The sequence below is a fragment of the Chroicocephalus ridibundus genome, chromosome 1 (assembly GCF_963924245.1).
Source record: "Chroicocephalus ridibundus chromosome 1, bChrRid1.1, whole genome shotgun sequence".
Taxonomy (NCBI): domain Eukaryota; kingdom Metazoa; phylum Chordata; class Aves; order Charadriiformes; family Laridae; genus Chroicocephalus; species Chroicocephalus ridibundus.
The window spans coordinates 74,859,908-74,885,694 of record NC_086284.1 but is presented as its reverse complement, the minus strand read 5'-3'; the positions used below and the strand labels follow the sequence as shown (position 1 = coordinate 74,885,694).

Sequence of the window (25,787 nt, the reverse complement as noted above, 5' to 3'; positions counted from 1 at the left end):
TTTTTTAAATCTTGCACAGACTGGTAACAATAAGGAACATTTCATATTTGCTGATAGCAATTGAAGTGTCAGATAGTTTGTGGTCCTAGCTTAGTGGGCCAGTGGACAGGCCACCACAATTATTGGCAACTGTGATGGTTTCTCAGCCGAGAGGGCTTGAACGGGCTTGGAGAAAGAACTGCTTTCCTCCAGCAGAAACATCCTCTCCGACATAGAGCAGGGGACAGCAGTGTGGTTGCACATCCTGTTCTAGCGGCAGCGGAGCCCTGTAGACGCAGTTACCCCTAGGACCCTCTCCCACCCCGTCAGCTGCTCAGCTTAACTGCTTTTATGGTCACTTCGTAGCTCAAACCAGTCAAAATGATTCAGATGAGCTCCAGCACTTCTAATAGTGGGTTATTCTTTTTTTTTTTTTTTTTTTTTTTTTTCCTGACCTGACCTAAAAAGCAGCCACACCAGCAGTTGCTCCAGCAACTGGGGTGATCAGTCACCCATTACAGGAAGGCGGTGGTGAGCAGCCTGCGGTGAGCTGCAGAGGGTAACCATTTCACGTGGCCCAGCAGCACCCAGAACAGGCAAAGCCATCGCAGTATCTTCCCAGAGCCATGCAGGGAAAACAGCCTCCGTTCTCCTGGTGCTTGGGATGAGCCACAGAGCTATGCAGCCCTTCCCTTCCTCCAGTGTGAATAAAATACAAGTTTCTATCAATGTGTGTTGATGTTGTGCTGCTTGGGCACAACAGTAGTCCTGTTCTGGTAGTCCCGGTCTAGTAGTCTATATTAGTGTATTTGCTGCCCAGGTGTAAAACACCTGATGGATTTTAATTCTTTTGCTCTGTCTGTGCCCCTTTGTACCACACTAAATATGCTTTCCCTCTTTCACATAATAGCTCCCAGTATTTGTAAGGTTATCACATCTCTGCAGATGATTTGAATGCACTGTTCAACATACTTAGTTATTTTTATATTTCCTCATAAAGACCTTTCCATGTTTGTGTTCTCTGAACTCTGCCCAGATTCTCATCCCTTTCATTCCTCTGTTGAGGTTCTTGGCAATATTTCAAACTGCAGAGCGGTAAGAGGAGTAGAAATCCCTGCTAGATGATGGGATCGTCTCTGTGTTCAGCTACAAATTGTGCTGACCTTCAGCTGTTGTGTTTCAAGACAGGATTGCCATCCACACCCTCTTCTAGCGTTAGCGGGACTTGTGTGCTTCAGTGCGTTCTCACGTCCTAACCTCTATGTCATCTAGACCTGTGACATGACCAGAGGATATCACGGACCTCTTCCACCCACAGTCTACAAGCCCATGCTTATGTGGTGCATTTAGTAGCTCACTGCATTTCTCCTTCATACGCGTAATTTCCAGAGGGTTTTCAGGAGAGGGGTTCTTCAGTGCTGCTTACAGTCTTATACTTAACTTGAGTGTCCTGCATCTTTCTGCAACCACTCAATTAGGAATCTCTCTCTGAAAGGAGGAGCTGCCTTAAAACCAGACTGAATACAGCCTAGCGCTAATAAAATCATCAGTTTAATTTAACATGGCTATGCCTGTGTAATAAAGCAGATAGGAGATATCTTACCTCAGTAGGTCCTGTACTCTATGTGTGTGATGTCTAGTTTACCGTGGTGCATACCACTGCCTACAGATCATTAGCTTTGATGGTGACTAAAACTGGAGTTGATCAAGCACTCCTCTGTGACTCTTTCTCGCTACTCCATATGCTGACGTTTATTATTAACCTATGTCAACAGCCCTTCCAGTAATTTATAAACTATATTACACTGCTCTTTACACCTGGTACTATTAAAAGTAACATTTCCAGAAAGCTTTCGTGAAATACTGTATTGATGGCAGCACTTACAGTCAGACTTTAACGTACTGTCTTTTCTTCTTGTACTTTTAAGCTTTTGGAAATGCAATCACATTTAGAATTACGTCCTTGGTAGGTGTTTTTCTGCAGCTGTTTCTTGCCAGAGAGGCCAGCCAAAAATCTGCAGTTGTCATCAGTGAGAATTTTGACACATAACTGTTTGAGAGGTCTGTGATTCTTCTGTCATTGTTATTCATTCTGGCGCTTAATGTATTTCTTCACATATTATACTATCACTCTAAAAATATGATTGCAAGTTTTGAAACTCACAGTACCCGATTCTTTTTTAAAGTTTAAAAAAAAAAAGTGAGGATTTTAAGTATACTGGTGACAAAATCCGGACTCATGTCTCTCATCATGTCACTTCAATTAAGAAACCACCAAAATAGTCCACCTCTTACCATAAATTCCAGAGTTTCTCATAGACTGCAACAGAGTATTTTTTTTTAGCCAAAAATTGCCTAAATACTGTCAAATAATAATCAGTACAATACAATCAGTACTTTTATTTACAGAGTTATTTCTCCATATAAAGACAGATACAGTGACCTTGGTAAGTGATCTACTTTAGACATAGAGTTGAATGAGACACATTAGCAGTTAAAATAGTCAGAGTCCCCAGACACTTATATCTTTTCTTATTTTTCCATTAAGCTATTTTAGAAATATATAAAAGCATGTGATTCTGCTTGAAGAAAGGAGCTCATGTCTTGGTATAAAAAGAAGCCATAGGTTTTTACCATAAAGGAATTGGAGAAGTCACCTCCATAGATTGTAAACATTATTATTGAACTTGAACTTTGGCCAATTTCTTAGATTTGCTCAAAGCAATTGATTAATCTTAGAGAAACACCTTTTTGTATTTTCTTATCTATATGCAATAGTTTATGTTAGACCAGGAATAATAGATTTAGTGATATTTAGAGGTAGTATTCCATCTTCTATTGAAATACAGACATTCTGTCTCTTCTGAGGCCTTAAGACAAGTTTCCATTGAAAGCAAAATGACAGCAACATCATTAAAATGTCCCAGCTTTTTTGAGATAGGGAGGTCTGACACGTGGGGAGAATGTGCAAACCAACCACCTACCTACTTCTGCAGATTTCTTAAAAGTGAGATTGCATGATTTTAAAATAATATATTTCAGTGTTTTATGATCTGGCAACTTTGATTGTTTTCTACTATTTCATTTTTTTTTCCCTTGTAGAAAACAAGGAGTCATCTTTATTCATTTTCTCTGGATTTCAGATGATGCTGGTGTTGACCTCGTGCCAAACACAGCTTGCCTTGGTTTAGTCTGACCGGTCAGTTCTAACCAGCAGTCTGTCACTAGTTTGATGCTTAACATTTGTGTAAATTTGTAGCTGGCAGATGCTGGAATTTGGCTAAGGCACTCTCAGTTTTCAGTGCCTCGCTGGACAGATTCACAGTCTGTGGTAAACCTACGATTGCCTGACTCCCACACCCATATTTAAAACCTTTCATTTTGAAGCTGTACTGTGCGTGCTATCTCAAATAAATTATCTCCTGATATAAAGAGGTTTTGAAGTCCAGTCTGGCTTCCGTGGCTTGAAATGCTTGTAATGTTTTGCTGGGAAAATACTGAGTCCACCCTGAGCCCCAAGCACCCGAGTCCTGCTAAATACTGGATAACTTTAGTGATAGCTGTTAGCAGACAGAGCTCTGCTGAGCTCAGCGTTGAAGTTTAAGGTTGTTAAACAGTATAGAATACTCAGTTCACTGCAAGATGGAATCATTTGAGGCTTTCTGACTCAAAGATAACTATCAGTATGTGCATGTGAAAAGATAAAATGTTTTCACTGAAAATTTGGATCCTGCTGGATTCCTGCTTTCCCATCTGCTGCTGTGCTTCACTTACCTCGCTGTTAAAGGTTGAAAGAGACACAAAGACTTCTGGATCTGGGTTTACCAGCTAGAATGATACACTCTTTCGTTTTCAACTGCTGGATTTCTTTGCATAAAATTCACTCTAATAAGAAATCGAAAGAGACTATTGATATACCGTACTAAGCATAAAATCCCAGTCTATGGATTATATCATTTTACCTTTATCATTCAGGAAGACTTTTCAGTCTCACCATCCTCAGATTCCAGATTGATTTAAAAAAAAAAAAAAAAGTTAAGATGAATTCTAAATCAAAGCAGAAAAATGGATCTATACAGTCTCTGTAATGTTTCCCAAATAAATGATGTGGAAGCAAAGTGTGATTGGTAAGAAAGTGTAACAGGATGTACTGTATGTATCATACATACAAAAATATTACTGATTCTGTACTGAATGTACAGATCTCAAGGTGCTTTACCAAGTGAACTAAGGCTGGCTATGAAAGCCACAAATAAGGAAATTTGTTTTCCCTCACTAGGTTTCTCAGGAGAAACTGAGGCAGTCTCGCTGCTCTGAGGTGGATCTTTGCAACCCTGACATTTTGCCATAGCCTCTCTCTGAAAACTAGTCTGCCCCATCTATGGAACTGAGTTTCTTTTTAATGTCTTCTGGGTTGCTAAAAGTGACTCCAACAGTGCAGCCCTCAACATATATTCAGCATGTGAATTTATTCCGTAGTCTATGTCTCCAAAGACCATTGTGGGCCACAAACTGGTAGGGTCTCAAAATTAATATGGCAGAACCAGAAGAAAGAGATACACAGTACTGCTGTGTTTTGGAGCCTTAGCAATAAAGCTTAGGAGTCCCCAGCAAAAGCAGAGTAACAGAATAACCTTTTATTACTAGCCAGCCTTAGTTTCCCCCCATTTTCAAATTGCTGACTGAATTTTTCCAAAATCAGGACTTCTGCTCTCTTGCTTAAGTTAAAGGAAGTTGTCCTTAACAGCCCTTGCTCCATGGGCTGTTTTCAAATGGCCATTAGTTCACTTCTCTGCTTTTAGTCTTATTTTACAGGCTTTCCTCTATGAATACCTCACACTTTTGTCTTCTGTATGTATGTATCTTGTGTACCTCTTTCTCATTCTCTGTCCCTATCCATCACACTCTTCTGCTCTCCGTCTCTTTATCAGTGTCTGAGATATACATGTAAAATCAGGGTTGTCCTAAAAGAATGTAAACCCAGCCTGGAAGGGATCGGCTTACTGATGTAAAGATGGTAAGAAAGGAGAGAAATTTTTTGTATTCCTTGTCAAAAAAGTATTTATAGACTGGCAAATGCTTAGGGCTAGAAGCTCTCTTTTAGTCTGAATTGAAAATTAGTTGCGTTGTGACTAAGATGGTTTGATTCCATGGGTACCTTTCACAAATGTAGCTCCATTGCACAAAGTGCCAAAGTGCCAAATGCCATTGCACTTCCTGCAGGAGTCTCATTTGGTGCTGCCTTGGGCTGAGGCAGATGAACCGTGTGTTACAAACAGTGGCCTGGTCTTCTCCAGTGGGTTGCCAGCTGTGATGGAGTAGCGTATGGGTGGTAGCACACGCTGTAGAAACTTATTTGCTAGAGAATGCCACTCTTTCTCATGGTTCATTTGACAGTCTCCAGAGACTAAATATTCATGTCATTAATATGTCATAGTAAACTGTATGTTAGAAATTAATATGTATGTGGCAGACAATTTTACCCTTGCAGAACACAGTGGTTTCCATTTATTTTTAGAATTTATCAGGTGGGATTTTTTGAAGGCATGCTCTGTAGTCACAGAAAGAATTTGGGGCTGCCTGCAGCATTGCCTCTCAGATTAAGATCATGTCACTGTTTCTGTTTCGTCCTGTTTGAAAAGTTGAAGGAAAATGATGCTCTGTATGTAGAGTTCTCAAACAAGGTTTTGGGCCAACAGCAATTTTTTTTCTCATCTTAAACAAAAAATGACTGAAGATGCCTTCCTGTCCTCCATAAAACATTCTGCTTACTTTTTTACATAGAAAAAAATCAATATAAGTATAAAAATGTCAAGGAAAGATATTTGTTTGGATCATGCTAAAAAAAAAATTATAATTTACAATATTTAGTTTAACCCTGAAGAATTTGTACATCTTTCTCACAACACTCTCTTGCTCTAATACCACAGGTCAATTACCAGAGTAGATCGGGGTTTTGTGAGGGTGCCAGCAGTGAATGGCTTTTGTCTCCATGGGCAGACCAAGCTGTAGGCAGCACACAAGCCAGCAGCATGCTGATGGAGTGACCTGCTGTATGTTGGAAGGCGTCTAGACTGAATTTCTGTCCTGGTGACACAAGTAACTCTTGACATATGTTTACAGAAGAACTGGATTGTTTTAAGGATAGTCGGGAAAGCATTTTCAGAATTTGTACTATGCATTTACAAAGCAGCTTGGTCTAAATTAGTGCCCTCAGATAAAAGATTATTTTCCTTTGATGACTAAGACCCACATCACAGGGGGATTGCAGTTATGACTTTCAGTTTTAGGAGTTTTACAAGCTGGAGTGTCTTCCTTACAAAGAATTCTCCTCAGTTAACCTCACAGTTGTGGAACTAAATGCAATCCATTTAATGTCTGGAAAAGCGTTTTATCCATAAGAGGAGTCATAAACAAAGATATCAATCATGAGGTGCCAACAAAGAAGGTCATGATTTACAAATGCTAGATAAGGAGAAGGAAGGTGCTTTGGCGAGGATTTAGCTTTCAACTGGAGGTAGCAAAGAGGAGCCATTGAGTTCAAAGTCATTAATTGCTGAGGACAGAGAAGGAAAGTGATTGTAGATTGTGGAAAAAGGATGTGGGCAAGACTGGCAGTAAGCATCTTGATAAGAGTTTGGCATTAGGAAGAGAAAGGCAGGCACACATTTAAGATGTGGGGGGTTTTTTTATGATGGGGAGAGAAGGAGTGAAAAATAACCCTCAGTTATGTGTTCGAGTAATAGAGATTAAAATGGCGATGAACAAGGGAGAGAGAAAATTCTGCAAAGGAAGTTTAAGAATTGGACTTTGAATGTGTTACAATTCAGGTAATTTGAAGACCTGTGTGCTCTCTAAAAAGCTGCAATTCAAATTTTTAAATTTCCTTTTGAATTTCTTACAGACTTGTGTGAGAAGGGTTCAGGGTAAAAAATTCTTTTGTTTGGTCTGCTACTTTTATCTGCAGGACTAGATTGGTTTAATTTGGAATAGCACATTGAGCGATCAGACTGAAGTTCAGCTTTAAAACTGATGTTCCTGCCTCTCTAAGCTAGCTTCTGCCTAGAGGTTGTGACACAAAATGTTTTGGTCTCAAATACGTTCCAGGTTGCTGAGTGATGCTTTTTCTGCCCATGACCAGGGTGGCCTGCCACCTGCTGAAGTGTTTCAGATCTCACAAGCTCTTTTAGGCTATTTGTTCCCCCCTCCATAATTCAAACCCTTTCAATAAATACTTTCTTTGTAATTGCTTGCTCTAAGCTTGGTTTCTGGGTGTTTCAAAGACGGAGTTGTCTGCAGCCAGTCACTTTCTTCTGTCGGCTGCAGTAAAGACCTTGAAATTTATTTTTTTCTAGTATATTGAATTTCAATGTTTTATTGAGTATACCTACCCCAAGGAAGGTATGATTGCGAACTAGAGAGAAGTTGTCCTTCTGGAGTTTGGCCAGAAAGAGTGCTTTTCTGCCTGCATTTAGACATATATTTAGGTACCTTGCTGAATTTGAGCCAAGATTTGTAGCCTAGTTTTGGAGTTCAGTGAACAGTAAGTGAAAATCATGCACGAACATTTTTTTTTCTATTTGTGAGAATAATATTTGCAAATAATTTATTTAGTAATTACCAAGAAAGATTGTGCTTGATGAGGTAACCCTTTCATGTAAAAAGAATCAAAGCACTATATCCTTTCCTTTAATTGGCCCACTTAGAATTTCATTTCTTCAAAAAGGAATTAAAAAAGAGCTTCCATGAAACAGCGTTCACAAATGACACTATTTCTTTATAACAGGGCAATAGTGAAGAAGTATTTATATTTGTAAGTGTGCATGTTTTTGTTTAAATATGGACAAATATGTACACATCTGACAACCAACAAGCTGTTGAAAATAGTCAGGTTATAACCGCCTCAATGATTTTTTTGAAGTGTGGAGAGTTATTATAGAAATTATTATGGAAAGATATACTTTGTTGTGAAAATGTATTGACTAGTTAACTGATGGAAATAGGCTATCAAAATGTATATTGATGGTGTGTCATTCTTTATAAATTGCCCTTTTTATTGATGATAGTTCAGTAGTTGTGGACAAGTGGCAAAGATGACTTGCTTCCCTGAAGAGCTCTTTAAATACAAGGCCTTTGAATAACTATGATGTTAACCATTTGAGATGTACTGTCTGTGTTAGCTGACTGTCTCTCACAGTTCCGTTGGGATGACTATAATTCATAGCCATTTTGATTGTAAATCGGTGGGACAGGAAAGGAGTGCCTTTACCTCTGTGAAAAAAAAAGTATTATTCCAGTTTAGTATTTCATACTCAACTACATTCACTGACTGGCACCAGTAAGGATGGAATATTAATAAGATGAAGACCAACATCTTTAATTCAGGGGAAGCAACAGATAGTGTGAAAACAGGGGCTCTCAGTATAGTCAAATTGACATCAAAAACATTAAATGAATTCTTACCCTGAATTTTTTATGTGTAGGTACCAACAGTAGTCAAGTTGTTGAATCTGAACTACTCAAAAGTTGCTAAAGGCATCCTACATTTCCTTTAAATAGTAGAACTTTGCATTTTGTGGTTCTCGCTTCTTCAATATGGATCTCTATTATTTACTTTCACCAAGAATTTTGAATATAAAATTTGCATCTGCAGACGTACTTGTTTTGACTCAAACCTTCAAAGATTCATATCACTGCATATGATTTGCAGGGAGTTTGGTCTTCTAATTCTTCTGTGAAGGAAGTGAGGGACATTTTTATATTCTACGAATTTCTGTAAGACAGCCGTATATAAGGCTGAATTCAGACCGCATTAGGACATAGAGCACGGCAAAATGAGGCTTATGCACACCCTGGTTTCAATCTAATGTAGGATCTAACCCAGGGTGTGTACTCGGTCATGAATATTGGGAAGTGTTCCCAGGTCCCAGTTTAGATGTGGCCTTGTTGTTATTTTATACCAGATTTTTAGAGATTTTCAGATTGTTTCGTTTTGAGAACAATACAGTAATTTAAACATCTCTTAGAACTAAGATACAGCCTGAGGCTGTTTGCTTTTCCTTGCATTAGTATTCTTGTCTTGTTGGGGCAAGCAGTGATCCAGAAACGTAAAGACAGGCTACATAACCTGAGAGCAGCTAAATATAGCGAAATTGGCTACATATAGCCTAAGATAAGTCACTATGTTTAAAACGTCAGCTGTGCTTTTCAGATCAGCCCGAACTACAAGTTAAGGCCTATTCTCCTGCCAGCTCCATGGAAGAATTAGGATTCTTCTGAGTTGTAATGCCTTTTACTGCTCCTTTACTCTTGGGGATGTGCTGATGCTGGAGATAGATGTTTATGCTTCACATCAGGGGCTCCCCAGGGGTTTATACTGATATTGCTTCTCACAGAGTGACTTTGTAGATCTAAATTAAAAATGTCAGGCAGTTCTTCCACTCTGGCTACCAGTACAAGCGCTGGTGAGAGCACTGCAGCAACCTCCAGCTCTTCAGTGTTGGGTTCAGTTACTGTGATAGAGGTGTCTCTTCTGAGCATAGCTCTTGTGTTTAAAAAACTGCATGGAGAAATAGCAACAAAGATAAGATAAAAGGTAAATACTAAAAAAAAAAGGCTTTAAATAAAAAGATCTTAATGTTCATATTTCAGGTTCTTAGCTGACCCTTCTGTTCCTCCAGGTTAGGAAGAAACTTCTGGGAACCCAGTTACCCCAAAATTGCTAACCTCCTTTCTGCTGAGCCACAGCCAGTTAGGAAGACATAAGTGTGATGGGGCATAAGCAGTGGCTCACAAGTGAAGCGTTATCTCACCCCACTGGGAATTCGTACTGGGGCATAGGGCAGCCAGTTATACCAGTGACAGGGCTCTAAAAGCAGCATACAAAAACAAAAGTTTGATCAACAAAAGTTCAACAAAAGTTTGCCAGATGCTACTGTGATACACCCTTTGCCCGACTTTTGAATATTCTGGGGCCGCTTTTATTCGCAGGTTGGCAAATTCAAGGTAAGGTCAATGCTTGCGTACAAATCCTGCCAAACTTTTCTTCCATCACCATCACAAAAGCGCACAGATGTGTCCAGTTTGCTTTGCCTGCTAGCCAGCAGGCATCCACGACTGCCAGGTAAAACTGCCCACTTTGCTGTACCTGCCTGGAGGTGTTTGCTGCAGGCATCTGACTGAATAGAGGTGGAGACAAACCACAGTTTTATGCAGGATAGCACCTTAAATCTCCCTCTGTACCTCTCAGTGTCAACAGAGGTGTGCCTGAGTTTGAGGTTTCCCTGTTTATGCAATCTCCATTGAATGCATCTTCTCTGACAGAGAGGGGAAAGTATTTACTTAGTAACTCTAGATTTAAATAAAGTTCATGAGAATTGACAAATGAGTACAATCAAACATACTTCCAATATCCTTGCAAATCAGTAACCCACATAATATACTATCTTGCACCTCAGTTTCAGAGTAGAAAGAACTGTTAACATGTTCTGCAAATATACAGTAGCATCCAACTTTGGTTTATTGTAGAAGACTCCTCCACTAATATTACAGCCAAAAGGGTTTTTCTAATTTATTTTTTTTTTTGATCATTACCAGTTCAGTTTTGTGTGGCACTGGAAGTAGTAAAGTCCGGTGTATGAGCTAAAGCTAATTTCTGAAATTGCAGCCAGGAGAAATTTAGAGACAACAACATGCAAAGCATCATCTCGGTTGTTCGGAATGTGAGCATTGTACCCTGGGATCCGCTGAGATCTCAGCTGGTATTCAGATAGGTAAATGTTTTTCCTGTCGTCAGCCTGAACTTTATATTGTCCAGCTGAGAACAGATGAGAACATCCAGATGAGATGGATGTCATGGATGGATGTTACCCAGACAAGAAAAGAAATGGAAGGAAAATGTAAAACTTTATAATTTTCAGGAGGAACTGGAGAAGATCAAACACTTATACTTCAGTCTGAGATCTTGATTTTGCCTGTTAAATGTGAAAGTGGTGAATTATTAACGTTCTTTTCATTAATTGACTTGTTAACATAAAGTAGCTGAACTATGTTAACTTTTAGAGTGCTTTTGTGCAGTGATGAGATAACTTGTGAGCTTTAGAGCTTTAAAGGAGATGTGTTTGTGTGGCACAGTTATGTGGAGAAAAATAGTTTCCCAAACTGAGTATCAGTGAACACCTCCATCAGGGCTGTGCATGTAAATAGCAGGAAAAACTTTTCCTGGTAAAAATTCTTTCAACTGTTACATGTTTAGCTAAAAGAACTGGAATGATTTTTAAAATAAAAACTGTTGTATTTAGGACTTTCTTTAGCAGTTCTTTACATTGCTATATATATTAATACATTTTTACAGCCTAGGTCAGGTAGACCTGAGATCTAATCAGGCAGGTGTGTAGAACCAGAGGAATGAGAGGAAAAAAACTTCCATTAAAGTGTCTGAAACTGTTCAAGAATGGGATTTCCCTCATTAACTCTGCAGGGTCATGCTAAATTTACCTTTTAAGATGTACCATTAAGATATGAAGAGCTCCCTTGGAATGGTCGCCTGATTGCACTGGCTTAAATGCATTGGGAGAGCACCGGGTGGAGGATTTAGTCCACTGGATTTATGCTTCTAGCTTGCACCTGAATTTTAGGCACTCCATTTTCCTAAGTGTCCTCATGTCATTAAGTATTGGTTTAGAGGACAAGGAACCTGGAAGGGTCCCTTGATTCAGAGACAAGGACCCAAGGACTCTGTGTTGTACACAGAGCTTATGTCTTATCAAAATTTGGCAGCCAACATCTGCCCTGGAAGAGTTCCTCTTTTACTTTACTTGTCTGGGAAGCAGGCACAGATACAGGAGATTTGTGTCGTTGGGTATCTGTAATCTGGGTGGGTTCCCTTCAGACAGGGGATTGTTTCTCTTTCTATGTTTGCACAGCACCAAGCTCAGGTGAATCTTTTTGCAGTGGCTTGGGACACCACAGTAGTTCAATCTAAATATCTGTTATGGCCTTGAAATTCAGGATGAAAACCTTACCTGGCTGTGGGGCCACTACTGAGGTAGCTGTCTCCTTTGCATCTGTGGATTTTTGCTCTAGGTACCAGCAAGTAATGTTGTCAAGTGCACAGGTTGCGTTTGGTGATGCTCAGAAAGGAGACATCTGAAGACAAGTGCCTGTTGCATTGCTTTGTTCAGAAGAGAAGTTCTCACATATCAAACTATCAAAACCTTTGTGGCTTTAGTATGGAGGTGTCTGACTCATGGGCTTTAACATCTATAGGACTGGATGCAAGTTACATCCAGGCCGTTCTCCCACTTCTCCCACCCTTTGTGTAATATCTGCTTAGGAAGCCTCAATACTAACCATTACCCATCCATCCTGCTAATTATAAGCAATTGATAGTCTTCTCTCCCAATATATCTGTTTACTGGAAGAGTGACAGGAGTTTATTAGCATTTTTGGCAGTAAACATAGGAGCGTCAAGAGACATACTGCTTAAAATTAATACTATATGTCTCTCTGAAACAGTCTTAGAGTTTTAAAATGAAGTTGTGGAAGACAGCTTTTTCTTTTTTCAGTTTGTGTAAAGTTTCATTACATGTTCTGCTTTCATGTTTCATGTTGTTATCGCAACAACAAGTTTCTTGGCTGAAAAATCATTTATTCCGGGTAGTAAATGTTTCATTATAGTGAACAATAGTGAGGTTTCTTTCAACATGAGGTATAATGGAGATAACACTGCCAAGAGAATTTAAATTATTACCTCCACATTATAAACCTGAATCACTGAGGTTTCCTGGGTACATTTTTTTTTTTCATAGCAAGTTTGACTTGTAACAGAAAAATTAGCAGTTTTCAGAAAGTGTGAATTTAATAAAGGCACCTTTATGCCTTATCGTTGCATACGTATTTGCTTCTAGCAACTGTAATGTACATCTGCACTTGCTAATAAAAAAAAAAAAGAATATTTGAAGTCCATGAAAACAATAAGACTTTCAAGTGCCATTAAAATAATGTGAAGATGAAGGGGCCTATTTAGAAACTTCGGTCATGGAGAGACTTTGTTCTCTTAAACATTTCTCGAAAACACACTCTGTTGATCTGTTTTGTCTGATTAATATCAGATTCAGAGCCTCTTAATTATTTATTTTCATGGAAACAGATGTTATCGTTTGTGGTGGAATGGAGACATATTCTGGGAATTATGTAACCTGCTTTGGCATTAACTTATGCTACATGTTTTTCCTTCATTCTGCCACAACATTGTAATTGTACCCAAATGGTTCTCAACTCGTTTCTGTAGATACTGAGCGTGTTCAGACTTTGTGTAATATATGCCTTGGTCTCATAGAGAGCTCTTGTTTTTAAACTCCAAGATCTGCTACACCTGTAGTTTTCAAATCGTTATTAGTACTGGGTGTAACACAGTAGTTTTGTGCACGTATTCCAGTGCTGTCCACCAGCTCTGCTTTTGTAGCCTGTGATGAGTTATGCAAAATCTCTGCTTGCCACCAAAGTGTTAGTAGAGCACTATGGGCTCAGTTAGTGTGAACCCTCTCCACATCTGCAGGAGTGTCAGGAGGAGAGGTGGATTGAAGGCAAGGTCTCCAGCCCAGGCGAGGGAAAGAACAATTTGGGAAAACTGTTTAAGCATGAAGGACCTGTTGAGAAACAGCTGGGTGCTGAAGCCTCCCTAAAGCTAGTTTGGGCTGCAGTGAGGCTTCTGTGTTTGCGATACAGTTTGAGGTGCTCCTTCAGGAGTTGCGGCTCTGCTTGTGCCCTGCCAGTTAGCCTCAAGTTTTTTTTAGTTAGCTTGGTCCTAACCAGGAGACTTGTCACGGCACTTGTAGCCAACTGATATGAACATGTTTTAAGTCACTGGGAACAGAGATGTACCCGATACATTCTTTTGCACTACCCCACTCTGTTTCTGCCTCCTGAGATGGAAAGGAAGGACCTGGCTTTAAAGAACTTGAGAGCTCTCAAGAGCAGCTCTAAAGTATGCCTTGTACTTACACAACAACCTCTTTGACCTGTCTTTTGTTGAAGGGCTTTTCCTCTTCCACAGATTTAATTTCTTGCTGTGTTTCTTTTAAAGCCTACTGGTTCAATGACCAACCTCAGCTGGCAGGGAAGGCAACGGAGTCTGATTTCTTTTGAAGTGAAGACGATTGTTACTTCAAAAGCAGGTCTACGGATGGGCTTGGACTGGGAAACAACACTTCATTTGGATGTTTTGAGAGGCTTAAAAACCTCTGGATTGCAGCTGCAACTGTGTAGGGTATGCCATGTAAACCAGACTGAGCTTCCCAAAAGGTACAAGAGAACATTCATCTTTTGCTAAACATGTTTTACAAGCCCTGCTGAGATGAATATGGGAGCCTATGTTGGGACTAAGTTAGGGCAGCGTTACACAGAAGCACAGGTGCCCCAACCACTTACTGGAATTGGTGGAGCAAATCTCCATCTGCCATTCCCACTCATGAACTGTAATTTTTGTCAGTGGAGAAGTACAGGAAGCAAGAAATGATTGCCTAGTAGTCCCATCTTCTCAATTTAACATACAAAATTTCTAGTATGCAGGCCTTGCACAAGTGGAACAGATTACAGCTTCATGGCCTTCACATTTCCTACCAAGTACTGCTTGTGGTATTTTCCCCAGACTTAAAACAAAAACAAAAAGAACCCCAACAAAAAAATAAAGAGAAGAGGGAAGATTCCTCTTAAATTTCATGTATATGTAATTCTGTTATCTCCCTTTAAGTATGGTCATTTTGAATAATTCTTCACTATACCAAAACAGTTAAAAGCTATCCGTAAGAAGGAAAGATTTATGTAATGCTTTAATAGAGACAGTTTGAAATCTTTTGTAGATAAAAACTGATGTCTGCATGGCCAGAAAAGCAAAATTATGGGCATGATCTTTATCAGCTCATACTGCAAAGGAGATGAGGGAAAAGCATGATTAATGGGAAAAGAAAATGTAATTTCTGAGTTTCCATTTAATATTGAAATTTAAGGAAAAAAATTATATTTTTTGTTTAGTTTAGTTTTTGCTGTTAACCAAAGCCAATCTCAAATTTGGCACAAACCTGCAGGCTGTCCTGCTTCAAAACAGAGCATAGGCCAAATATATGTGGTAGGTAGACTAATACAAATTTTCAGTAGCAATTAAAGTAATTTTCTCTACGTTCATGCACTTGAAAGGATGTTGCAGACTTTCCCTTGTACGTTCAAAAGGAGATATGCTGGGATAGTCGCACTTCATTGTTGCAGAGGAGGAACATCAACCTCTAGAGGAGTTTGACTGCTGCTAGGGCCACACTTGCCCTTGGCTAACAGTGTTAATGTCAACGCAGCTGTGCCGGGCGACTTTTTAGCCATCCACCTTTAGATTTCAGTCAATGTCTACCTGTAAAGATACGCTTTGAAAAGTGAAAGCACTGGCAAGTTCTGCTTCTGATTGTGGCAGAGGAGCATGAAAATTTGCGTGACTATGGGTTTAAACCACAGCTGATATATATGCTCTTTGCATGCAAATGCGGTGATAAAGGTAAGGTTGTGTGCAGGAGGCTGGACATTTTTAATACGTGAGCCTGTCACAACACGTTACAGTAGCTGGGCATAGCTGTCTGAAATTAATAGTTCATCATGGTGATTTAACTGGAGAGTACCAACAGCATCTATTCTTTTTGCAGAATAGCAGTAGTTCATGACGGCATATTGATTTGGAAGACTTTTATCTAACTCTTCAAGTTTGAAAGAACAGAATTAATATCTCTGACCTCTTCCTGTGGTTCATCACAGTTTGCAGCTTTGGCTTCTTGTAACATCAACCTTAGGTACTAAAACGTATCTTCAGACTTGTGATAAGTGAGGGCAGGTAGAACTAGAGTCATAGGGAGTCAGCTTCTAGCTTAAATATCCATGTCAGGGTTTCCTGAGACTGTGGGAAGGGGGCTGGTCCCACTAATTGAGATGCTGCCTCCAGTCCTGTGTTCCTGCCAGAATTCTTTGAGCCCTTCAACAAAATATTCCAGGAGGTCGTATGATGTTTACTTAAATTTGCCAAAAGCTTTTGTTGAAGAGTCCCTTGCGAACAGTGCCTGAAGCCCTGCGCTGAGGCTGCAGAGGACTGTCATTGACCACACAGTAGCGATAGAGTCAGGACAAAGCGTGAATAAATGGCAGGATCCCAGAGAAATAGACCAAAGCATCTGTGTTTGAAACATTAATATATCAGCTGAGCAATTATAAAAGGAAAGACAGCAAAATCTGCGGATGACTTTAGGATATTAAAGACCAGAGACACGAAGGCCTTTCAGAAGCACCTACCAGGTAAATGGAGACAGGAGTCTCTGCCAGGAAAAATCATCCTGACTGTTGGATGAGTAAAGAGTGCCCACGTTGCTGCATTTTGTTGATATTCTCTAAGAGGACATAGGGTGGTCTCCAATACGTAAATGCCTTGCAGGTGCAAAGAGGTGGTCCCTGGGATCCGGTATTCATTCCAGTCCTGTGTGTTGAACTGTTGGTTTCCCCAGACCTGGCCATTACTGTGAGGAGCTCAGCTGAAGCATCTGCTTAAATGTTGTGTTTGCTCTGAAGTTGAAAAGTGTACTGAACCATTTGAAAACAACACCAAGCACGTAATGATGCACATATACCCACACATGGATATACTGCGTTTAATTCAGGTTTTCTATCACAGCAGGCCAATGTAATATACACCATTAGAGACGTGGGAGGGGTCCCTTCTGAGGAGGGACTGGGAAGTAATGTCTGAGGACACACTGAGGCAAAACTGCTCAAATCCCTGCACTTCAAATAAAATTTGAACCAAGTATTTTGGTATGCTACACCTTACAAACACAAAGGAGAGCTTTCTCTTATAAGTGTGGCATTCCTAGCTCTCTATATCATATAACTTCTGCAATTTACAGGCACAATATAACAGCAAGAATAAACATTTCGTAGGCGATACAAAACTCGGATGACAAAGTCCTGTCTCTGAAGCAGTCAATGACAAAATTGTAGCTGTATCAACAGGGTCACTTGGCTAGAGGTATCACAGTTCTCTTGAGGTGAGGTAACCTGTCTGTTCAGAAGAGCAGGCTGAGCGTGATAAAGGAATGCTCCTAAAGGACTGATGTATTTATACTGCATCTGGTATCTGAATCACACCATCTGAAAAGAGTATTGTGCTATACTGTGCAGAGAATACTTGCAGTGGCCACTCACTGGCAGCAATGAGACAAGTCTGAGTTCAGAGCTGTGCTTGAGGACATAGACCAACCCTGGCTGAAGAGGATTAGGAAGTAATTTTCCATGCAGATAGTAATTTTCCATCCACTACTGGCCCTTGTTAGCCGAGAGCGGATCAAGTGGAGCACTGGGCCAAATTGTTCCTGTGTGTCTGATGAAGGAGGCTCTGCCCCGGGGCCCTGGTGCATGTGCAGGAGCTCTTGCATTCATAGATTCACAGAACCACAGAATGCTTTGGGCTGGAAGGGACCTTTAAAGATCACCTAGTCCAACACCCCTGCAATGGGCAGGGACATCCCTCACTATATCAGGTTGCTGAAAGCCCTACTCGACCTGACTTTGGTCCGAATACTTCCAATGGTGGGGCATCCACAACTTCTCTGGGCAACCTGTTCCAGTGTCGCGCAACCCTCACCCTGAAAAATGTTCTTCATTATGTCTCATCTAAACCTACCCTCTTTCAGTTTAAAACCATTACCCCCTTGTCCTGTCACTACAAGCCCCGGTAAAAAGTCTCTCTCTGTTTTTCTAATGTGCCCCCTTTGTATATCGAAAGACTGCAATAAGGTCTCCCCGCAGCCTTCTCTTCGCCAGTCTGAACAGCTTCATTTATCCCAGCAGAGGCATTTGGCCTTGTGTTGCTCGATACCCACCCTTCCTGCCACAGTGTATATAGTTGTGGCAGTTGCTAAGCATGTGAGAGATGAGGAAATGCTAAAATAGCAATGCTTCTCAAACAATAGAAGTTAAATAAAAAATTGTAGTGCTTATAGCATAATATGGGACTACTTGCTATTTTTATCCTGATCATACTTCTGTACTGCTACTCATTATACATGCATTTGAACATCACCCGATGTCACCGATAAATTAAAAAGGATGAAGAGCAACGGCCACATGTGAAGGGATTTGAAGTTACAGATTTCATGGCTAACAAAGCCTTCAGGTCTGCGCTGTGGTGATTTGTACTACGTTACAGCACACTTAGGTTTCAAAGCACTTCATACTCATTAGCGGAAAAAGTTAAATGTTAGTTTCAGCCTGAGTGTGAAGGGAATGTGTAATTTCAGCACCTAGTATGTGTATTACCTGCCCTTGTTAGACTATCGTGTTTTATACTTGGCTCTTATTTATCCTTTTCAGGCTTTATCAAAATAGAACTCACAGCTGTAATTTTCATTCCTCCCTTTATAAACTGAATGTTAGGAAAGGACAATGAAGAAATTCTGGGAGGTAAAACCTGATCTGAGAACATCCTTGTTGTGCTACCTGACACATTATTGTTTGGGATTTAGGCTAAATACATGAATAAAAGCCAATTAAGTTACTAATCCCTATAACAGCAGTGAAGGCACGACAAGGATGAATTAGGCATGGCATTACTATCAGTAACTCCAAAGTAACAACGTTGGCAGGACTTGCGTGTTTCCACTTGGTTACAAATCTATTGTCGTTACTACAGAAAGCGATGTATTTTAAAATAATAAACTTTGAAGAACACAAAATAGCCACCACCTCTCCCCACCCCCATCAGAATCCCATTCTGCCAGTTCAAGTGCTGTCACAGGAGACTCTCTCTGGTGACAGTGACAGTGCAGCACTGACAGCCATCTCGGTGCTCGCACAGCAAAAGGCCCTCTGACGGCTTAGAAAAGTGTCAGAATAGCAGCTTCCCGTTTTCAGGAGGTATTTCACCAAGTTAATATTGGGGCTGTTTTGAAATTAGTTTCTTTCAAAGATGCAACAGAAGAATGCAATTTACACAAATGCCAAGAAAGCACATGAGTCTGTGGGTGTCATGAAACTAAAACCTTGAATTTTACATAGAATTAATTAAGCAATCACCTCTTCCTCCCTCCTCTTGCTCTCAAGAAAAAGTTAAAAAATAAAAGAAGAGCAAACTAGCATGATTTTTAAATCTAGAGAGGTTTAGTGGCTGTACCTAAGTGAACAACATACACATTGGAGTGTTTCAGGTGAGTAAGTCTTTGAGTTGACAAAGAAATTATACACCAAAATAAAAGGTTCAGTGTAACTAAGCAGAAATTAGCTATGTATCTGGTGGTGCTATGGCTAGAATGGAAATACTGCAGAAATATTTAAAAGAAATGGCAGTGCCCTTTCCCAGTAGAGCAGTTGGGACTGCGTTTTTCTACATGACGTGTCCTTGTAATTCTAGGTTTAATGATGAATAGTGGAAGTTCCTTTCAGTTAGGGATTTTTGGCTCCTTCATCAAAATATCAGGTGCAGCACTATACAAAGGTTGTCCCTCTTGGAAGGAGGGAACAAGGGGAAGCGATCAGAGGGTGCATCAGAAGGTGCTGCGTGATGGAGGACGTTCAGTAGCCCTGCGAAGCAGGTGCCCTGCGCCCAAGCCTGTTCTCAGTTCCCCCCTTGCCCTGAAAATGACACCTTTTCACCTGGCATGGACAGCAGTCCCCTGCCCTTCATGGGGTTAGATGGATGGCTTGGAGCACGGAGGTAGGGAGAGTGTGCTAAGCTCCTCCTTACCCTGCTTTGCCAGGTCTAATGTCCACATGTGGTCCTCTGAGCCTTAAAAGATCATCTTGGGAACTCAGAGCTGGCTCTGAGTCGGTGGGAAGTGGCCTCCTGGCATCTGCATCACCTTTTCCCAGCGGAGCACCTGAGGACCTTCCAAAGGCACTTTACTCCTGTTACAAGTCAAACCAGATCTTATTGAAAGCACCCTGGTCTGTGCATTTTTTTTTATATATGTCCCGTAAATGTCTTTTTTTTCCAGAAATGAGAAGAAATATATAAGCAGATACTGGAAAGAAGTGAAAGTCGGAGACTTCGTGCAGCTTCGCTGTAATGAAATTATACCTGCTGACATACTGCTGCTCTCCTCAAGTGATCCCGATGGGCTGTGCCATATAGAAACAGCTAACCTGGATGGTGAAACTAACTTAAAACAAAGACAGGTGGTGAGGAGGTTCTTAGAGCTGGTAAGTCCCCATTCCTAATTCTCATTTAAGATAAGAATTTGTTTCAGGTAAGTAAGCTGTTCACCGATCCACTTCACAACAGCGAAATGTGCTTCTTCTAGTACTACTAATGAATTACTGTTATGGTTGTCATTAAAATGCTAGCACTTGCCAATAGCTGACTTCATCATAGTATCAGAAGTTTTACCATAATTTTTCCCTGAATTTGAATAGGAATTATTTGGGGCAATTGTGTGCGGTTGGAACATGTTGGGGGTTTTTAATGGCTTCTATTGTAGCTTGATTTTTGAAAACACATTTTAACTGCCCAGTGAGAAGATATTTAAATATAAACAACTACTTTTCCTGCCTGCAAACCAGATCAGTTTCAATTAGGAATTTTGCCTGAAACTCCATGTTGCAGAATATCCCTCCAGCACTTGGAGTATTAAAGCTAGTAAGATTTAAAGGGACAGCATGCATGCATTTGGGAGGTGTCTGTGCTGAAAACGTGTTTTACTGCTCTCTCTCTGTGCTTATCTCTCCCCAACAGCACTATTTTGAAACAAAACAAAATCTAGATCAGTTACTGTCAGCAGAATTAGAGGAAATTACCTGAAGTTCTACTTTCTTTAATAATCTTATTGAAATAGTATTTATTTATATGCCCTCCTCTCCCATCCCGCTTGCCAGCTAACCCCGGTTTCCTGTATTTTGTCAGGAAAAAAATAAATTATTTTCTAGAACTCGGCTACATCTTTTTTCCTAGTATCTCTTCTTATTTGAGAGATTTTGCAAATAATGGGAGCTGCTGCTCTTACCCCTGTGATCAAAGGTAACTACAGAAGCCTATAGCTGTACTGAGGTAGATCAGCATTAATGAAGTTGCAATCTGAGGATAAAAATCAATGTGCCTTCCAAATAATTATTTATGGTAGATAGATCCTTTCTCTGAATGGCTTGTAAAAACATGAGATAAAGACACGTTTAATCATCAGTGATTTCCACATAGAATTGAGACATGACACGGCAGCTACCACCATGGCAAGATGCTTAATCAGCTACGGGCCAAATGTTTCAAAACCTCCGATTGTTTCAAAGAAGCTAATTGAATTGCTTCTCAAATGTCCCATCCTGTTCCCCCTCTGAGGAAATTTCTCCCAGTGGGTAGAGCTTCAGGGAGGTACTCAGATGATGTGTCCCAGTTCTCTGCCAGTGTAGACTTCCTACGTGACTTCAGCCACATTATGTAGGACAAAAACTGTAGATTGCATATAGGCTACTGAATACAGGGAAGGGTAATACAGGGAAGCCAAGGGTACATCCCAGCTCTATCTCAAAGGAAGATTCGGGAAGGCACCAGTTCCTCCACTCATCCACAGCAGGTGATTGGATTTCTGTGATCCAAGACCATCTGACACACAGCAGGAGGTGTTGGTAAACACAGTGAAAGGAATTGGTATGTCCAAGTACAGATCATCACAAGACTGGCTTTCAAGAGCCTTGCTGCCCAGAGGAGTCCCTTACACTACATCCAGATCCCCGGCTTCCTGGCAGCAGAGTCGCAATTCAGCACTAGAAGTGTGATTCCCGGAAGCTGGTGGGCTTCCCCCCTCTCAAGGGTATCTGCTGACCTTACAGACTCAGGGATCTGCCAACCCTACAGACTCCCCTGCTCCTGGGAGCTGTGACACCTAGATATGTGCCTGAGCCATCAGCTGGGGAGTGACTCTTCTGTCTTTAACTAGCGAACACACATGCATTAAAACAGTAGGAAAAACAGGAGGGAGTACAACTGCAATCTTGTGTTTGGCATACTCACTGAGGTATAAATTGCTTATCCAAAATACGCAGCTAAAGCCTTCAAGCCTGGGTTTTGTAGGGTTTGTCAAGACCTGTAATCTTTAGACTATTGCGTGAAAGTGAGTGGAAGTGCCATTTCCACCTCAAACAGGTTAAAAAGTTAATCAGAGATTGAATTGGGCCCCGTCAGGGAAGAAGGCTGAGGAAACAGTGCCTACCTAGGGATGCAAAGCTAGGTTTATGTGCCAAGTAGCTCAGCGTATCAGGGTATAGGTGGCATGGCTTGCTCAGCATACCCTGCTTTACTGAGGAAATCGGTTGTCATATAGATACTTACTGTCAGCTTTCTAGACACCTAACCACTTTGCATTTCCAGCCCATCCTCCTTTTGTATCTTAGTTCTCTCTATTATATAGATGATTATGGAACTTTTCTATCTCAGAATTGTGCTCCAAAATATGTGGATAAATATTTTTTTAAAATAAATTTTAGATCACAAGATGCCTAGCAACAATAGCAGTGAGGTCCGTAATAAATTGTCAGGGGTTAAACTGGGGTCAATGACAGAAAGCTCATTTATTCCAATGAAAACAGACCTGGGCCCCAAGAAGTCAAGTATTGAACAAGAGCTTTTAAGAAAACCACATGTGACTACCTCCCCTCTCTTAAAATAGCTGAGAAAGCAAGAAATACCCAAGCTTGGGTTCCTGCATCAACTAAGTTGTAGGCAAAGTGCACACCTGCAAGTACCAAGTCCTCAGCAGCTGCAGCATCACAGAGCCTCTCTGTAACAGCATCCCAAAAGTTATTCAGCAGAATACTTGCCATCCTCCTTAAAGTCCTGGCCAAAATCTGTCTGAGCACACTGTTAATTCATGTAGCAGCATTAGCTTCCTCACCCCATACTAGTAGGGATAGGCTCTTACTGGTTCTTGAAGGTGTTGCCCTGCTGAAAGACACTCAGCAGTGGGATGGAGGGAGCTACCAGGGAAATGTTGGATGAGTAGTAGGCCCACAGCCAAGTAGCATGGAATAGCAAGGTGATGCCGTTTTTTGGAGCGAGGTTCAGTTCCTATCTGGGTATGTCTTAAGTTGCCACAACTGAAGAGAGCTTATTGTTAGATCTCATAAAATACTTTGGAAAACCAAAATTTTCTTGCACCAAATGCTGACCATCCTCTTACATCAAGACTCTACATCAAGATCCCCAGCTTCCTGGCAGCAGAGTCGCAATTCAGCACTAGAAGTGTGATTCCCGGAAGCTGGCCAACCTCAGAGAAGCTGGTTCCCAAATCTCTTGTAGGGCCTGCATCCCAATCTGTTCATGCATTGGACAAGAATGCTTTCACATTTTTATATTACCACCGCACTCAGCAGAACAACTCTCAGTTATGTTTATAGCTTTTTGGTTCTGTGTCATTCTGCAGCCCTGTTGTTCAACCAGGAAAACAAACAAATAGATTATGTAGTCCTGACCCTCTCTTTCCCACACTGCTAAACTCTTCCCCTGCCGCCCTTACAGAATGACGTGCCTGGTCATGTGCCTTATCATAGGACACGAAACACAGATCTTTTGGAAGCTGCTTCTTAAAATATCAGCTGTACATAGCTGCCTTAGAATAATGTCTCTGTAGCAGTATCCCAACCATTTAAAAGAAGCTGTGTTACAAAGTTTGGCCTGTCTGCGTTTCTTATGTGAATTAACTGGTAACTTCCAAGCACGTGCCTGTGAAGCACGTCGATGAAGGAGAGCTATTTCTATACCCATCACTCTGCTGGGCATGGGAAAGGAGTGGGGGTGAGGGTAGGAATAGTTGTTTTAAGCCACTTTTATGCTTTCCTTACTCTGTCCCTGCCCTGTGCCCACCCACGCAATTTACAGTCGCACAGGTCTGTGCTGAGCTGCTTGCCGTAGAGAGCCTGGTTGCCAATTCGGAGTCGCTGGAGTGGGGTGTGCGCTGGGCAGTCCTCTTGCAACCACAGCACTCTCTCCAGATGCCCTCTCCAGAAGCCTACAAGCCCAGTGCTGTTACGTTGGGTACAGCTGTCCTCTGGAAAGGCAGCCATTCTGCCAGCATGCTCTGAAGGATCTTTGTGTGTCTCCTTTCAGCATTAACAGCGTGTCAGGTCCATAGTCTCGGAGAGTAAAAGGTCTTACAGTCTCCTCCTTCCAAACTTTCGTTCAGAAAAGTACCATTCTGATCTCTTTTTAGCCCGACTCTTGAAGCAGCAATAAGCAATTACAGAAGCTGTTCTGTATCCTTGTCTCCAGTGCTTTGCAGGCATTATTTTACTCTAAACATATGCTCAGAAGATCCAAGATCAGCATTTGTGGCTTTGAATTGGACCTCTCCACTTGTGAATTCCAAGAAACTGTTTTCCTTTATAGTGCAAGTGACCAGAAATATTGCTTATTTTAGTGCTGCTTTGATTTGACTGAGTAATTTATAGTAGACTGGGAACATACTGCTAGTTGGCTTTGTGTTTTTGTTAATGAATGTGATCTGTCTGACATAAACGTGTACTTTTTGTACATGATTCTACACCCTATCGATACACAGGCTTTGAGAAGAGTCACTGATATATATTCCTCTGTGGCTTTTATGTCTGAAGATACCAATTTGTATGTATACCTTGCTGTTGAACACTCAAAATAGTCAGTCAAGAAAAAAGAAAATCACTCAGTGAGTAGGTTAAAAAAGAAAAGAGGAAACAGGAGATTTTTCAAAGGCCTTGACATTTTTTCCTCCGAGACTTTAAATACTGTGGTCTTGTTATCCAGCTACTGCAGTGACAGGATGTGTTAGAAATGTTTAAAATAGACAGAAATGTACTTCTGCGTGGTCTGTCTTTAAAGCCAGAAGGACAGTGGACTGTCTTCACACTGAAACACGGACCAGATCCATGTGTGCAGCATGGCGCGCTAGAAAGGAGAAAGCACGGTGCTAAATCCCACTGTGAGTGATCTAACAGTGTTAGCAGTGAGCGGTAAGCATCTCTTGGAAAAAACGAGTGTTTCTTGATATTCCACCAGTTTCCTTCTAATTTCTAACCCACCCTCACTGCTGCCGAGTCACAGCAGCCACTTCTGGTGCACTGGATCTAATAGGAGGCACAGTAGGCAGGAGGAATCAATGTGTTTTCTGTGCTACTCTGCAGGCTGCTGTGCCACCACACCCTCTGCAGTTGCTTATGGAATGTTTTCCATCCATCTGAGATGTCGTGTCAGCCTCTCTTCAGAGAGTGGATACGCAGATACAGCTTGGGCTGTGAGAGCTCAAAACTCCCTTTCAGGTTTCATAAACTTGATTTAGGATATTTTGATAGTATGAATCTAGACTCATGCAAAACATTTACATTTCCCTGCTCCACTGTTTTTACTCAGTATGCCTTTTAACAAAATCCACAAAGACTCACTGTGGATTCTGGAGCAGCTTATGGTTTATTAACCACTGGCCATGTCCTGGATGTTTATGTGGAAAGCTTCAGTTCAGCTGAAAGCTAAGCTAAATCTAGCAGCCACCATCCCCTATGAGAAGGTGCGTGTATCCCTCTGAGAGCTGGTGGGGGTAGGGGATGCATTTTCTCCTAAGAGTAGGCCTTTGTTCAAAACAAGCTTGTACTAGCATGATTAAACAGGTTTAGATAAGCCTTGCAAATGACTTTGTGGCTGCTTATTTACTTAGTCTAAAAAGCACATCTGAATTTGGTGTCTGGTTGTTTGTGAGGGTTCATTTGCATGCAGACTAGCACCAAAATAACTCATCAGTCTGATTTCCTCACAAGTCAGTATGTGAACCCTTCTG

The 25,787-nt window shown here is 41.0% G+C and overlaps 1 protein-coding gene across 1 annotated transcript in view; it reads left to right on the top strand.

Moving 5' to 3' along the window:
- Positions 1 to 25,787, top strand: part of ATP10A (ATPase phospholipid transporting 10A (putative)) — a 118,604-nt gene that overhangs the window by 25,522 nt on the left and 67,295 nt on the right. The window contains exon 2 of the mRNA XM_063340047.1: positions 19,995 to 20,199. Coding sequence (XP_063196117.1) covers positions 19,995 to 20,199 — 205 coding nt within the window. The remainder of the gene's footprint in view (positions 1 to 19,994; positions 20,200 to 25,787) is intronic.